The sequence below is a fragment of the Carcharodon carcharias genome, chromosome 9 (genome assembly GCF_017639515.1).
Source record: "Carcharodon carcharias isolate sCarCar2 chromosome 9, sCarCar2.pri, whole genome shotgun sequence".
NCBI classification, from domain to species: Eukaryota; Metazoa; Chordata; class Chondrichthyes; order Lamniformes; family Lamnidae; genus Carcharodon; species Carcharodon carcharias.
The window spans coordinates 26,319,638-26,334,065 of NC_054475.1; the positions used below are offsets into that span (position 1 = coordinate 26,319,638).

Sequence of the window (14,428 nt, forward strand, 5' to 3'; positions counted from 1 at the left end):
GAGAAACTGTGTGTAAAGGGTAGAACTGGAACATAGTACGAGATTGGGGCTTGGTACTGGGGCTGGGCAGGGGAGAAGATTTAAGACTGCACTCAGTGGGAGTGGGGAAGTCAGAATTTATAACTGCGTGCCTAGAAGAACTGGGCCTGTGGCCAAAGCTGAGTGAGAGCCAAGTTTGTAGAGATCAGTAAGCAGAATTGGCAAGTCTGATTGATGCTTAAACCTAGGGAAAATATACATCATGGGTAGTCAGGCACTGAGCCTGGAAGGAGTAAATGGGGAGCCTGAGTACCCTGGTCTGGTGCCTAGGCCCAGGAATGGTTGGGCTAGACCTAACTGCAGGGAGGCAAAGAATGTCAGTGGAGTTGAGGATGGGAATTAGTTTGTCTTGACCATATCATGCATTAATGGTCACATGACTACCAGATTGCTGAAAACCAATGGAAGAGCAACTATTTTTTCACAATCTAATTCCATTTTACATATTAAATCGATATTTTTCAAGTTTATTTTGGTATTAGACTAAATTAAGCATAATACTATCATTATACTTGTCATTTATATATTTTTCAGACCCCAAGTTTATTGGGATGTACCCCATCTCTGACACCTCTGATGAAGATGATGATAAAATATATATATTTTTAAGAGAGACAGCACTGGACACTACGAGCCCTGAGAAGGCCATTTACTCCAGAGTAGCCAGAGTTTGTAAGGTTGGTTTTTAAAAACATGTTTATCAGTGATTTTTTTCTTGTGTGTGGGGAAATGGAAGTCCAAACCTTTATCTCAGAAGAACACCCCTAGTAAAACTAATCTGAAGTCTTCCACTTCGCCATCCATGACACCTCTATAAATTCATGTTAATTTGCATCAAATCTGCTGTAAGTTAGTTATGTGAGTCATGGGCCCATTTCAACCAGAAACTGAGTAAAGCCAGCCTAAACTCATCTCATATAAAACCTCATAGTAAAGTTAGTACAGTGAGAAGACTTTCTTTCACCAGCCTTTGGTAGAGGTGAGAGGATAGTGTGTTAACATAACAACACCTAACAACCTTCCCCATACAGATATACACCTCTGGGACTTTGAAATGGGTATCAATTGCCATCACTTAACAAAAGTCACCTTAAATTTGGCATGCTGTAGTGTCAGGACATGCCTTATTTTTTGTTCTGAAGTTTTGTATATTTAGTAAAATTCTCTTCCCTCGTGGAAATGCAAAAAATGATTGTAGCTTTAGCGAAAACCTGGATGTACTGTCAATGATAGCATTGTCTTTCACTATCCATTTCTGCAGAACCATCTGCTTATCTGAATAACCTTCTTTTCAAATTTACAGTGTCATCCAAGCCCAAAAATAGGTTTAACTTCATCAGACACATATCTGTTCTCCATTATAGACTTGGGCTGCATCACACGAACAGCCACTGAGAGACTAATAACTGCATATTTTTTACTTTAGGCTCTCAGAGCCTCACTTCCATAAACTCTGCTTTGACAGGAAAGAAGAGGAAGAGTTCAGTTGAAAATTAAGAGCATAAGAGTGAAATAAATAGTACTGAAAACATAACAATAGAGGTAAAGAAACAAAGAAGACAGTTTATACGCTATCACATTCGTTCAAAGCATCCCAAAGTGCTTCAAATGCAATGCTCTGGAATTTGGGAGGTTTTTGATGGAGACCTGTCAGCATTCACCATCTGTACCCTTTTGAATCTGACCACAACTTCAAGGTTTAATACAAATGCAGCCTAACATGCAAACCGTGAAGTTGCAGCCCGTCATTCACTGCTCTGCCATATGTGGTGTCAACCCCTTCCAAACATACAATCAGTGAAAGCAATCAATTTTTCATCCCCGCCATGGCTTCCACCTGCCTTTGCGGCAGGCAGCTCCCAATCCCTAGAGGTCCTGAGATGAATCACTTAATTGGCATTGCTTGCTACCAGGACATCTGGGCCATTTGCATTTAAAAATAGAGATAAGAGGGTGATGTGGCCTGGGTGTTGGGTCCCCAACCACACATTGTAGATCCAGGGCCAGGAGTTTCCTAATCAAAAAGTAGAATATTGCAGATGCTGGAAATCTGAAATAAAAACAAAAAAATGCTGGAAATATTCAGCAGGTCAGGCAGCAACTGTGGAGAGAGAAACAGAGTCAAGGCCCAGATCTTCCAGTCAGCATTGGAGAGAGTATGCCCGTGCTGCCAGCTCCAGTGGGGATGCGGGGAAGAACAAAGTCAGGCGACGAGTTGTTGGACTTAATTACACCACAGCCAAGTCCCCTTTTCTCATCATGAACTGAAGACGCGCCCCTTAAGATCTGTCTTTAGTTCATTGACTCACATTGTTTTAAATGGAGCTGCCAATCCGAAACTGCTAACTCCCCCCTCACCCCCACCCCACCCCTCAACAATGCTCAACCACCCCCCTCACTCCTCAGTAGTGTTGACCCCCCACCACCCCCGCTGCATAGTGTGCAGGATGTGCTTCAGGACATTGACAACAACGTGAAAGAGATCTTGCAAACAATCCCTTCACTGGCGACATGGTGGTTGCAGCATTGTCCAGTCGTGTCCCTCAGGAATGTCTGGTGCTGACACTTCACAAACATCATGACAGCTTTTAAATCCAGTCTTGGATATGAAATCACCTTTAGTTGTTGAATCCTGATCCCAAATCCCACAACATTTGCTGGGATATTGAGCGGGCTGTGAATATTTACTTGCAACCCTGACTGGACAAGCTGACATTAATCATCGACTTTTCCCTGGACTATTATGCGGTTCTGGGTGAAACATCAGCCTTCGATAAGACCTCATCCAATTTTTCTCTCAATGAGGACAACTTACTCCATGTGATCTGGACCAATTTCAAATTGGAGTCCAGTGTTGCTACAAACTATCCGGTTCTAAATTTCTTTCTCTATGTCCCTGAATATTCTCGACAATGATCAGCCCTCTCCCTCACCCCACAAAAATGCTCAATCACTACCAACTGGCACCCCACCCCCCACACGCATCCCACCCCATTCCTTGACAATGTGGACTCTTCTGACATTGGCTGAATAGAAGCCAAGGATTCCAGAAGGTGAGTTTAGAGAGGGGTGTGACAGGGGTTGAACACCATACAATAGGAGTGAGGGGGTGAGCACTGTCTGGCAGGGGGTTTGATTATTGCCAGGATGGGGGTGAGCATTGCCCTGGAAGGTAGGGACAGCAAGGGTGGGGGTGGGATGGTGTTCGACATTGCTGTGGGTTCTGGAGTGCTTTGACTCTCCAGCTGATTTACCTAGTTTTATACTGGTGTTATATCTGCTATAAAAAAAACACTAAGTAAATCCATGTAAAAACCAAGGTAAGTATAGTGCAAATAGCCCAAGTCTCCATAATTCTGGTCATCTGATCGCACTGTCATTGGAATCATGGAGCAACCTAGGCAATCGGAAGTTTAAATTCCCCACATAAGTACCGTGGATATGCATACATTGGGACTTCCTCAAGGTGCCAAGAAATATCAGCGATGTAAGTTGAGTTGGAAGCCTCTCCCCATAATCGGAAGATGCGGGTCAACATTTTATAGACCTGAAACATTGACTCTGTTCTCTCTCCGCAGATGCTGCCTGACTTGCTGAGTATTTCCAGCATTTTATGTTTTTATCCCAGGAGTTTCCTGCCATCTTTATGAGGATGGAGCCTCTGCCCATCCGTTACTGATGTTAGGGCCAGATGGTGAAGTATGAAATTAGGCACAGACCCTGTCCTTGATAGTTGATTTATTTACAGAATGCAGCATTACATATATTTGCTTCTTACTTACTACCACCCAGTGTCCCACAATTCTTCCTTTTATATTCTTTAGAAAAGAAAAATCAAATAAACAGATCACTGCTTGAAGGGGCACTTTCAAATTTTGTAAAGAAAGACAAAAACTTCAATGGAAACTTATCAAATAAAAATATCATTGCCAGGGTGATGATACGCTCCCAGTCCTGCAATGCCTACCCATCATGGAAGGCCTCAAGCATACCAGTGGATAGTCTTCCTTTTCATACTCTTTTGAGTACTAATAAAAACAAACAAATGAACGAATTAACTAATTAACTCATTAACAGCCTCCTAAAGGGGCACTGCAACAGAAGACAGAACTTTTAAAGGAAACTTAGCAAATCAAATTAAACTGTTGTTTTGGGGGCTGATGATGCACTCCAGTCCCCGCTGGGCCCACTAGTCACGGAAGGTCTCTAATGTGCTTGTGGACACCATATCTTCCTCCTCCTGGGCCATATGGTCACGGATGTAGCCACAGAAGATTGCAGACAGTCAGGCCGGACGACCCCTTGATTGACCACTGCCTGGACCTGTTGATGGCCAACTTGGTCAGGAGTCTTCCTTTCATATGTACTCAAACTACTTCATCAATCAAGGCCCTTCACTGTGTACCCTTAACCTTGATAATACAATTAGCAATTGATGCCAAGGGGGTGTAATTGCCTGCAGGCCCTGTGACACCTGGCCATTTCCAGCTCAGAAGGGAGGTGGAATATTGTTGAGATACACCAAGATAGTTGAAGCACACTGGCCTTCAGATGAGCACCAAAGGGCTCCACCAGACAGGAAGGCAGAGTCGAGGCAGGAGAAATGGCTTCAACTGCTGGAAAAGGAAAATTAAAAATATGTTACACAAAAGGCTAAAGTGGAGATTGCTGAGGTCTTCAGAAGAGGGCTGGGCATCTCCCCAACAGCCCCAGTGGAAGACAGAGCTGGATTTTCCAAATGCGCATGACAAATGAGCATAAGAAATACACTCTTATGTAACTTTACACAAATGGTGTGCTGACCCGCCAAACTCTGAATAGAACTGCTGGGAGTGTAGCCAGCAAATTTTCAGGGGTCTGGGATAGGAATTTCCTCAAAGCTGCTCCTACTCTGCTGGCACCACTTAGCCAGAGGTTTGGTGGAAACCTGGTTTACGCACGCAAATGTGATGTTCACCCGACTTCCAGTGAAGTAATGACATGGAGCAGGAGCAACTCTGAGGAATTTTAGAGATGGTATTTTTCATAATGATATGGTGCTAAACCAGCAGGTATAATGGGTTGGGAAGAATAGCTTTAAATAGAAATATAACTTTCAGGATTAGTGGAGAGAAACACTCCTGTGTAAGTATTCTGAATAAACATTGTACACAAAGCACCCTGAACATTTTTTTAAGTTTGAGATGCTCTGCCAAAACAATACGAAATAGATTTCCTCTTGACCTTGAGTCACGTTTTACTTAGTAAATTGAATTCAGATTGACACTTGATTTTGTTAATTCATTTTAGTCAGGGCTTTGTCTTTGCTGACAATCTAGTAAGTTCTACGTTCTTTCAGTTTATAGAATGATGACTGTTTTCTGACGGAATTATACTCGGATTTTAGATTCTTCTTATAATAACATCCTCAGGTTAATAAAAATATATTCACAATTTAAGAACAACATCAGAATCCAAGCTAGTCTAAATTTTAAACACAAATCTTCTGCTCCCTGTTCTGTCTCTCCTTTTGGATGTCAGCTGCCCTTTTAAAAAACCGCCTGCTGTCATTGAAATGCTTCTGAGACTGATATATTGTTTCAGTAGTATGTCACAGACAAATAGATAGGAAGATGGATAATATGCACTAAACTTGGAACCGCACCAGAGGCTAGTGAGGGGTCAGTGCCATGCATGTAAGTTCTTCGTGATGTTTTAAAGTGTTTCCACATGTCAAAGGAGCCTTGCAGGATCCCATTGAAGAGACAGAATCCTACCATTGTTCAAATTCTGGAGTGCTTATTAAAATGATGAGCTTCTAGAAAACAGTAAGGAATAAATGTAAAGCTATAAAATATCGATAATAAAAACTAATTTCATATTGTTACTGGCCATTGGTCTCAGCTCTCCTGGAGGATTGTAAGAAAACCTCTCCATACATCATAGAAACATAGAAAATTTACAGCACACAGTGTGGTCCCTTGGCCCATCGAGTCTGTGCCAACCAAAGAAGAGCTATCCAACATAATCCCATTTTCAACTTTTGGTCTATAGCCCTGCAGTTTACAACACTGCAAGTGCATAATCAAATGTTTTTAAAATGTGATTAGGGTCCCTTCCTCTACCATCCTTTCAGTCAGTGGGGTAATTGCAGACCCCCACCACCCTCTGGGTGAAAAGAATTCTCAACTCCCCTCTAATCCTTCTGCAATTACTTAAAATCTATTCCATCTAGTTAATTGACCTCCTATCCATTCTATCCAGGCCCCTCATAATTTCATACAACTCAATTAAATCTCCAACACAAAAACAGAATTACCTGGAAAAACTCAGCAGGTCTGGCAGCATTGGCAGAGAAGAAAAGAGTTGACGTTTCGAGTCCTCATGACCCTTCTGTTCTGCTGAAGGGTCATTAGGACTCGAAACGTCAACTCTTTTCTTCTCCGCCGATGCTGCCAGACCTGCTGAGTTTTTCCAGGTAATTCTGTTTTTGTTTTGGATTTCCAGTATCCGCAATTTTTTGTTTTTATCAATTAAATCTCCCCTCAGCCTCCTGTGCTCCAAGGAACACAACTCCAGCCTATCTATGTTTGTGGATTGGGGGCCAACTGAAGAGAAAAAGAAAGTGTTGTCTGTGGGGAGTTATTTTTGGCACATTACCTCCTCTGTTCTTTTATCAAATTTAAGAATGCGTACCATACTGAATCAGCCTGCCTCCATTCATTTGGTAAGGGCTCAGGCAATGAACAAACAAATAAACAAAACATCACCACAATTTATTATTTTAAAATCTTAACTTTTTAACTATTAACGTGTTCTTCAGCACAAAATGTATTTAAAAGACCTTGTCTGAAATTTTAATTTAATGAGATCAGGTATGAAATTTTGATCTAAGGAAAGTAAGACAAAATATATATTGGCACCACAGTCACTGCCAGAAGGATTAATTTATCTGCAGTTAATCTGCATTTCTCAAGCAGTAAATGAATTGCAATAATATATCAGAAAGACAAAGTTTTCCCCGATTTCTGCAGAAACAAATATGTAGTCAATGAAAGCTAATTCCCTTTTGTCCTCCAATTCCTCCCCATCATTTTCTTCTCCCACAGGATTTTTGAAGACATCTGAAAATAAAAGGAAGGAGCTGCTGGAGCTCTATAGCCATAAAACAAATTGGACAAAGGGCAATGTAACGTTTCAGCTATTCTTTCCCTTGTGTGAACAATATTATAACTTATCTCTGCCTCTTTTATGCTGAGAATTGCAGATCATAAAATCATAGAACAGTTGCAGCACAGACAGAGACTATTTGCCCTGTTGTTTTCGAGCCAGCAGTTGTAAGTTGCTCAGCAAGTTCCACTCCCCCAACCCCCCACTCCAAGTCTTTTCCCCACAGCGCTGCAATTTTTCTCTCTTCAGGTGCTTACCCAATTCCCTTCTGAAAGCATGATTGAATCTCCCTCCACTACAAGCTCAGGCAGTGCATTTCAGATGCTAATCACTCACTGCTTATGAAAGTTTTTCCTCATGTCGGGCGGAAGCTTGTGAGTTTGGGGGCGTTTAATTGGATGGGAGGGTGGTGGGTGGAGAACCGCCCACCTGTCTACCTGAGTTAAATCCATGGCAGGAAGGCTCATGGACGGCATTCCTGCTCACTGCCAATTAACGCCCATTAAGGGCCTCTTCCCGCCACCTGGTTTCAATCCAGAGGCGAGCAGGTGGCTCTCCATGCAGACAGCACAACAAGCGAACCTTTGTGGGCTTCCAGGCAGGGGTCCCTTGTTCAAAGGCACTCTGTGCCTGATTGACAGACTGGCATAGTGAAGGGGATTGCCTGCCAAGAGCCACCTGCTTTCCTTGCTGTCGATTCCACCTCCCCACCTTCCCCCTCAACACCCATTTCACCACTCCCTTCTTGGCATCACACCTGGGTCCCTCCTTAATCTGAGACCTCAGCTTCTCTGCTGGCGCTACTGAGTACAAAAGAGTTGCTGACCTTTGATTTGCCGGCAGTTCTCAGCTCTCTGGAATGTTATGTACCTGAATGGTACAGGATGGATTGGCTCTTCACAAAAAGAAGGGGGTCTCACCAGCTCCAACCAATGGCTGAGGCCCCTGTCGGCGCCACGTGATTTCACCCCTTGTTTCTAGTTCTTTTGCCAATACCCTTAAATTGGTGCCCCCTGGTTTGCAACCCTTCTGCCAACGGAAACTGTTTCTCCCTGCCTACCCTATCCAGACCCCCTCATGATTTTGAACACATAGCTCTGAGGAAGCTGTAGTTAGTCATTGATGCCATTTATATAATGTTTGCTGACTGTGGGTGATCAATTAGTTTGCTATGGTTACATCAGAATTGTTAGTCATTAAGAAAAAAACAAAAAAACTGCGGATGCTGGAAATCCAAAACAAAAACAGAATTACCTGGAAAAACTCAGCAGGTCTGGCAGCATCGGCGGAGAAGAAAAGAGTTGACGTTTCGAGTCCTCATGACCCTTCGACAGAACTTGAGTTCGAGTCCAGGAAAGAGCTGAAATATAAGCTGGTTTAAGGTGTGTGTGTGGAGGGCGGAGAGATAGAGAGACAGAGAGGTGGAGGGGGTTGGTGTGGTTGTAGCGACAAACAAGCAGTGATAGAAGCAGATCATCAAAAGATGTCAACAACAATAGTACAATAGAACACATAGGTGTTAAAGTTAAAGTTGGTGATATTATCTAAACGAATGTGCTAATTAAGAATGGATGGTAGGGCACTCAAGGTATAGCTCTAGTGGTTTTTTTTTTATTTTATATAATGGAAATAGGTGGGAAAAGGAAAATCTTTATAATTTATTGGGAAAAAAAAAAGAAGGGGGAAACAGAAAGGGGGTGGGGATGGGGGAGGGGACTCACGACCTAAAGTTGTTGAATTCAATATTCAGTCCGGAAGGCTGTAAAGTCCCTAGTCGGAAGATGAGGTGTTGTTCCTCCAGTTTGCGTTGGGCTTCACTGGAACAATGCAGCAAGCCAAGGACAGACATGTGGGCAAGAGAGCAGGGTGGAGTGTTAAAATGGCAAGCGACAGGGAGGTTTGGGTCATTCTTGCGGACAGACCGCAGGTGTTCTGCAAAGCGGTCGCCCAGTTTACGTTTGGTCTCTCCAATGTAGAGGAGACCACATTGGGAGCAACGAATGCAGTAGACTAAGTTGGGGGAAATGCAAGTGAAATGCTGCTTCACTTGAAAGGAGTGTTTGGGTCCTTGGACGGTGAGGAGAGAGGAAGTGAAGGGGCAGGTGTTGCATCTTTTGCGTGGGCAAGGGGTTGTGCCATAGGAGGGGGTTGAGGAGTAGGGGGTGATGGAGGAGTGGACCAGGGTGTCCCGGAGGGAGAGATCCCTACGGAATGCCGATAAGGGGGGTGAAGGGAAGATGTGTTTGGTAGTGGCATCATGCTGGAGTTGGCGGAAATGGCGGAGGATGATCCTTTGAATGCGGAGGCTGGTGGGGTGATAAGTGAGGACAAGGGGGACCCTATCATGTTTCTGGGAGGGAGGAGAAGGAGTGAGGGCGGATGCGCGGGAGATGGGCCGGACACGGTTGAGGGCCCTGTCAACGACCGTGGGTGGAAAACCTCGGTTAAGGAAGAAGGAGGACATGTCAGAGGAACTGTTTTTGAATGTAGCATCATCGGAACAGATGCGACGGAGGCGAAGGAACTGAGAGAATGGGATGGAGTCCTTACAGGAAGTGGGGTGTGAGGAGCTGTAGTCGAGATAAAAGTCGAGATAACCCACCGACACCCACAGCTATCTCGACTACAGCTCCTCACACCCCACTTCCTGTAAGGACTCCATCCCATTCTCTCAGTTCCTTCGCCTCCGTCGCATCTGTTCCGATGATGCTACATTCAAAAACAGTTCCTCTGACATGTCCTCCTTCTTCCTTAACCGAGGTTTTCCACCCACGGTCGTTGACAGGGCCCTCAACCGTGTCCGGCCCATCTCCCGCGCATCCGCCCTCACTCCTTCTCCTCCCTCCCAGAAACATGATAGGGTCCCCCTTGTCCTCACTTATCACCCCACCAGCCTCCGCATTCAAAGGATCATCCTCCGCCATTTCCGCCAACTCCAGCATGATGCCACTACCAAACACATCTTCCCTTCACCCCCCTTATTGGCATTCCGTAGGGATCGCTCCCTCCGGGACACCCTGGTCCACTCCTCCATCACCCCCTACTCCTCAACCCCCTCCTATGGCACAACCCCTTGCCCACGCAAAAGATGCAACACCTGCCCCTTCACTTCCTCTCTCCTCACCGTCCAAGGACCCAAACACTCCTTTCAAGTGAAGCAGCATTTCACTTGCATTTCCCCCAACTTAGTCTACTGCATTCGTTGCTCCCAATGTGGTCTCCTCTACATTGGAGAGACCAAACGTAAACTGGGCGACCGCTTTGCAGAACACCTGCGGTCTGTCCGCAAGAATGACCCAAACCTCCCTGTCGCTTGCCATTTTAACACTCCACCCTGCTCTCTTGCCCACATGTCTGTCCTTGGCTTGCTGCATTGTTCCAGTGAAGCCCAACGCAAACTGGAGGAACAACACCTCATCTTCCGACTAGGGACTTTACAGCCTTCCGGACTGAATATTGAATTCAACAACTTTAGGTCGTGAGTCCCCTCCCCCATCCCCACCCCCTTTCTGTTTCCCCCTTCTTTTTTTTTTCCCAATAAATTATAAAGATTTTCCTTTTCCCACCTATTTCCATTATATAAAATAAAAAAAAACCCACTAGAGCTATACCTTGAGTGCCCTACCATCCATTCTTAATTAGCACATTCGTTTAGATAATATCACCAACTTTAACTTTAACACCTATGTGTTCTATTGTACTATTGTTGTTGACATCTTTTGATGATCTGCTTCTATCACTGCTTGTTTGTCGCTACAACCACACCAACCCCCTCCACCTCTCTGTCTCTCTATCTCTCCGCCCCCCACACACACACCTTAAACCAGCTTATATTTCAGCTCTTTCCTGGACTCGAACTCAAGTTCTGTCGAAGGGTCATGAGGACTCGAAACGTCAACTCTTTTCTTCTCCGCCGATGCTGCCAGACCTGCTGAGTTTTTCCAGGTAATTCTGTTTTTGTTTTGTTAGTCATTAATGCTGATGCATTAGTGATGTATAAAAAATGTGAGCTGTTAACATCTATAATTATGGATATTGTCAGCAAAAAAGATGGTTATGAAATAAACAGTATAGACTATAAAAAGGATAGATAATTGAGTTATTTCAGAAGGTGCCCATCAATTATAAACAGTTCAAGCTTCACTCTCACAGTTATGACTCAAGCTGTGTCAGATTCCATTAACTTCTACACTTTCTGCATCAGCACAAATTGCTACTTTTTCATAAAAGTCCTGCATGCAGTGAGAATGTTTGTTGGTATGTGGGTGGATCTGTGTATTATCAGCTCATTTGCCCTATTCTTGGTATTGTTTGAAGTCCTTTATAATTGCCCCAATATAAAATATGAAGTATTGGATTTTTGTTTAAGTGATGCTACTGAAGTATTTCACTCCCAGATGATGAACTTCATGATAGATAGAATGGACATATTGGGCCCAAGATTTTGTGGGGTGTTTAGCGATATGTAATTCCACTGGGAGACCAGAAGAACTCCCCTGAGTAAACAGTGCCAACAATCATTTCCAGCTCATTCTCTAAATAGAGTTACTGGCCTCCTGCCGGAATTACATTGAGAGGCTCATAGAAAATCCACAGAATTTCAGGAACAATTATCTATGGGGTCATAAAGTTCTGGTAAACCAGCTTGCCAAGCTATTTGACACTTGGATTGGAATTCTTAGAACCAGTTGACTGAGTGTCAAATGAGTAATGGGCTTGGGAAGCTGAAGGAAAGCTGGAGCTTGATGTAACAAAGTTAAAGCCAGATTCTTTCAGAATTACTATTTACAAAGTTAAAAACAGATTGGCAAATTCCAGAATTGTAGAAGACAGATGATAGAGGTCAAGGTAGATATTGCTCTGGTATGATACATCATCCAACACTCACCCTGACAATTGCACAGATTTGATTTGGTTACACACAATTTTACACACACTACCTTCTGTCTTTTTGAAGTAAATCTTTGGAATTGTTTACCCCAGAGGGCTGTCAAAGCTCAGTCATTAAGCATGTTCAAGAACAAATCGATAGATTTCTGGATACTAATGAAATTAGGGGATATGGGGATAGTGGGGAAAATGGCATAAGAGGCAGATGATCAGCCATGATCTGCTTCAATGACAGAGCAGGCTCGATGTGCTGAATGGGCTACTCTTGCTCCTATTTCCTTTGTTCCTGTGAAGTGCCTGAGATCAGAATTTAATCTGCCTCCACAACAGTTTTTATTTTTTGGCTCTCCATCTTCTTAACTGCCTCTCCTTTAAAGTTTAAAATTTTTGTGCTATTAAAGTTTACAGCATTTCAGTGTGTACAATCGATTCATTAAAATGAAACTTTTTATACATTATAGCCCCTTAGCCCAATCTAAAAACAAGGGGTCTGCATTTCCTCATTGGTTTTTGGCATGTTGCGGCTGTTTTTGGGGCAAGAAGGCTCGAGAGGGGGTAGAAATTGAGAGAAGCACTATTTATACCTTGTCTCGACACCATTTTGACTGTTTGTCCTGGAGTTGTAGGATACATATTTCTGACATCCACCCCCTTTGCTAGTGACATCAGATAAAGAGAGAAAGCAACAGGAGTTGTCCATTCAGCCCCTCAAGTCTATTCCACCATTCATTTAGATCATAGCAGATCTAAAGCAGTGGCATAGTAGTATTATCACCAGACTAGTATACCAGAGACCCAGGGTAATACTCTGGGAAACTGGGTTTGAATTCCACCATGGCAGATGGTGAAATTTGAGTTCAATAATAAAAGAAAATCTGGAACTAATTATGCTGATTGTTGTAAAAACCCATCTGGTTCACTAATCTGCCATCCTTGCCTAGCCTATATGTGACTCCAGACCCACAGCAACGTGGTTGACTCTTAACTGCCCTCTGAACAAGGGCAATTGGGGATGGGTAGTAAATGCTGACAAATAATAACAAAAAACACTGCCTACCTTGATAGTCTTACATGATCAGTCTTGAAAATTTTAATTGTCCCAGCATCCACAGCCCTGTGCTAGAGAGTATTCCAGATCTCCACTAAAAAAAAACTTGCATTTACATAGTGCCTTTCACAACCCCAGGACTTCCCATAGTGCTTTACAGACAATGAAGTACTGTTGATGTTTAGTCACGACCTTTTGTGTGAGAACGAATTTCCTGATTTACCTTCTGAAAGGCCTAGCTCTAAGTTTCAAATCTAAATCTGGATTCCCCCACCAGATGAAGCAGCTTCCTTTTAACATTTTAAACACCTCAACCCTGTCACCAATTAACTTTCTAAACTCAAGAGAATACAAACCAATTTATGCAACATACTCTTATAATTTAATCCTTTCAATCCATTTTGCTAAATCTTTACGGTACCCATTCTAAGACCAATACATCTTTAATGAAGTCTGGTGCCCAACTAAACGCAGGGTCTCACCAAGTCTCTATACCCTGAAACAGAGAATCTCCACTTAGGCATTCCAACCCCTCTTGAGATGAAGGCGAGTATTCTACAAGCATTTTTGATTACATTTTGTACCTTTGCACCAACTTCTAATGAATTTTGTACATGTATACCTAAATCCTTTGCTCTTTGAATGCTCCTGGACTCTCAATATTAAGAAAATATTCTGATTTGCCTTTACTGGATGGCTGCAAACTTCCCAATTTGAACTCCATTTGCCATTGTTTTGTCTTATATCTCTTTGCAAGTTTCTGCTCTCTTCCACACAATTTACTGTCCCTCCTAACGTAGTGTAATCTGGTCAATCAAAAATCTGTCTATCTCAGTTTTGAATATATTCACTAACCCAGCCTCCACTGTTCACGAGGGAAGAGAATTCCAAACACTATTGACCCTCTGAGAGAAGAATTTCCTCCTCATTTCTGTCTTATATGGGAGACCCCTTACTTTTAAATTAATTGTGGCCCCAAGTTCTAGATTCCCCCATCAAGGACGTCCTCTCAGCATCTATCCCAGCATGTCCCCTCGGAATTGTATATGTTTCAATTAGTTCACCTCTCATTCGATATTGTAGCCAAATTTGCTGATGATAGGAAGATAGTTAGGAAAGCAAGTTGTGAGGAGAATAAGAGGGGTCTGTAAAGGGATATAGATAGGTTAAGTGGGTGGAAAAAAATTGGCATATGGGGAAATGTGAAGTTGTCTACTTTGGCAGAAAGAATAGAAAACCAGAATATTATTTAAATGGAGAGAGACTGCAGAATATTGCTCTACATAGGAATTTGAGCATCCT

The 14,428-nt window shown here is 43.1% G+C and overlaps 1 protein-coding gene across 2 annotated transcripts in view; it reads left to right on the forward strand.

Annotated features, from left to right (window-relative positions):
* LOC121281936 (semaphorin-3D-like) overlaps positions 1-14,428 on the forward strand; it is a 133,421-nt gene that overhangs the window by 72,454 nt on the left and 46,539 nt on the right. For both annotated transcript variants that reach the window (XM_041195165.1, XM_041195166.1), the window contains exon 7: positions 574-716. In XM_041195165.1, coding sequence (XP_041051099.1) covers positions 574-716 — 143 coding nt within the window. The remainder of the gene's footprint in view (positions 1-573; positions 717-14,428) is intronic.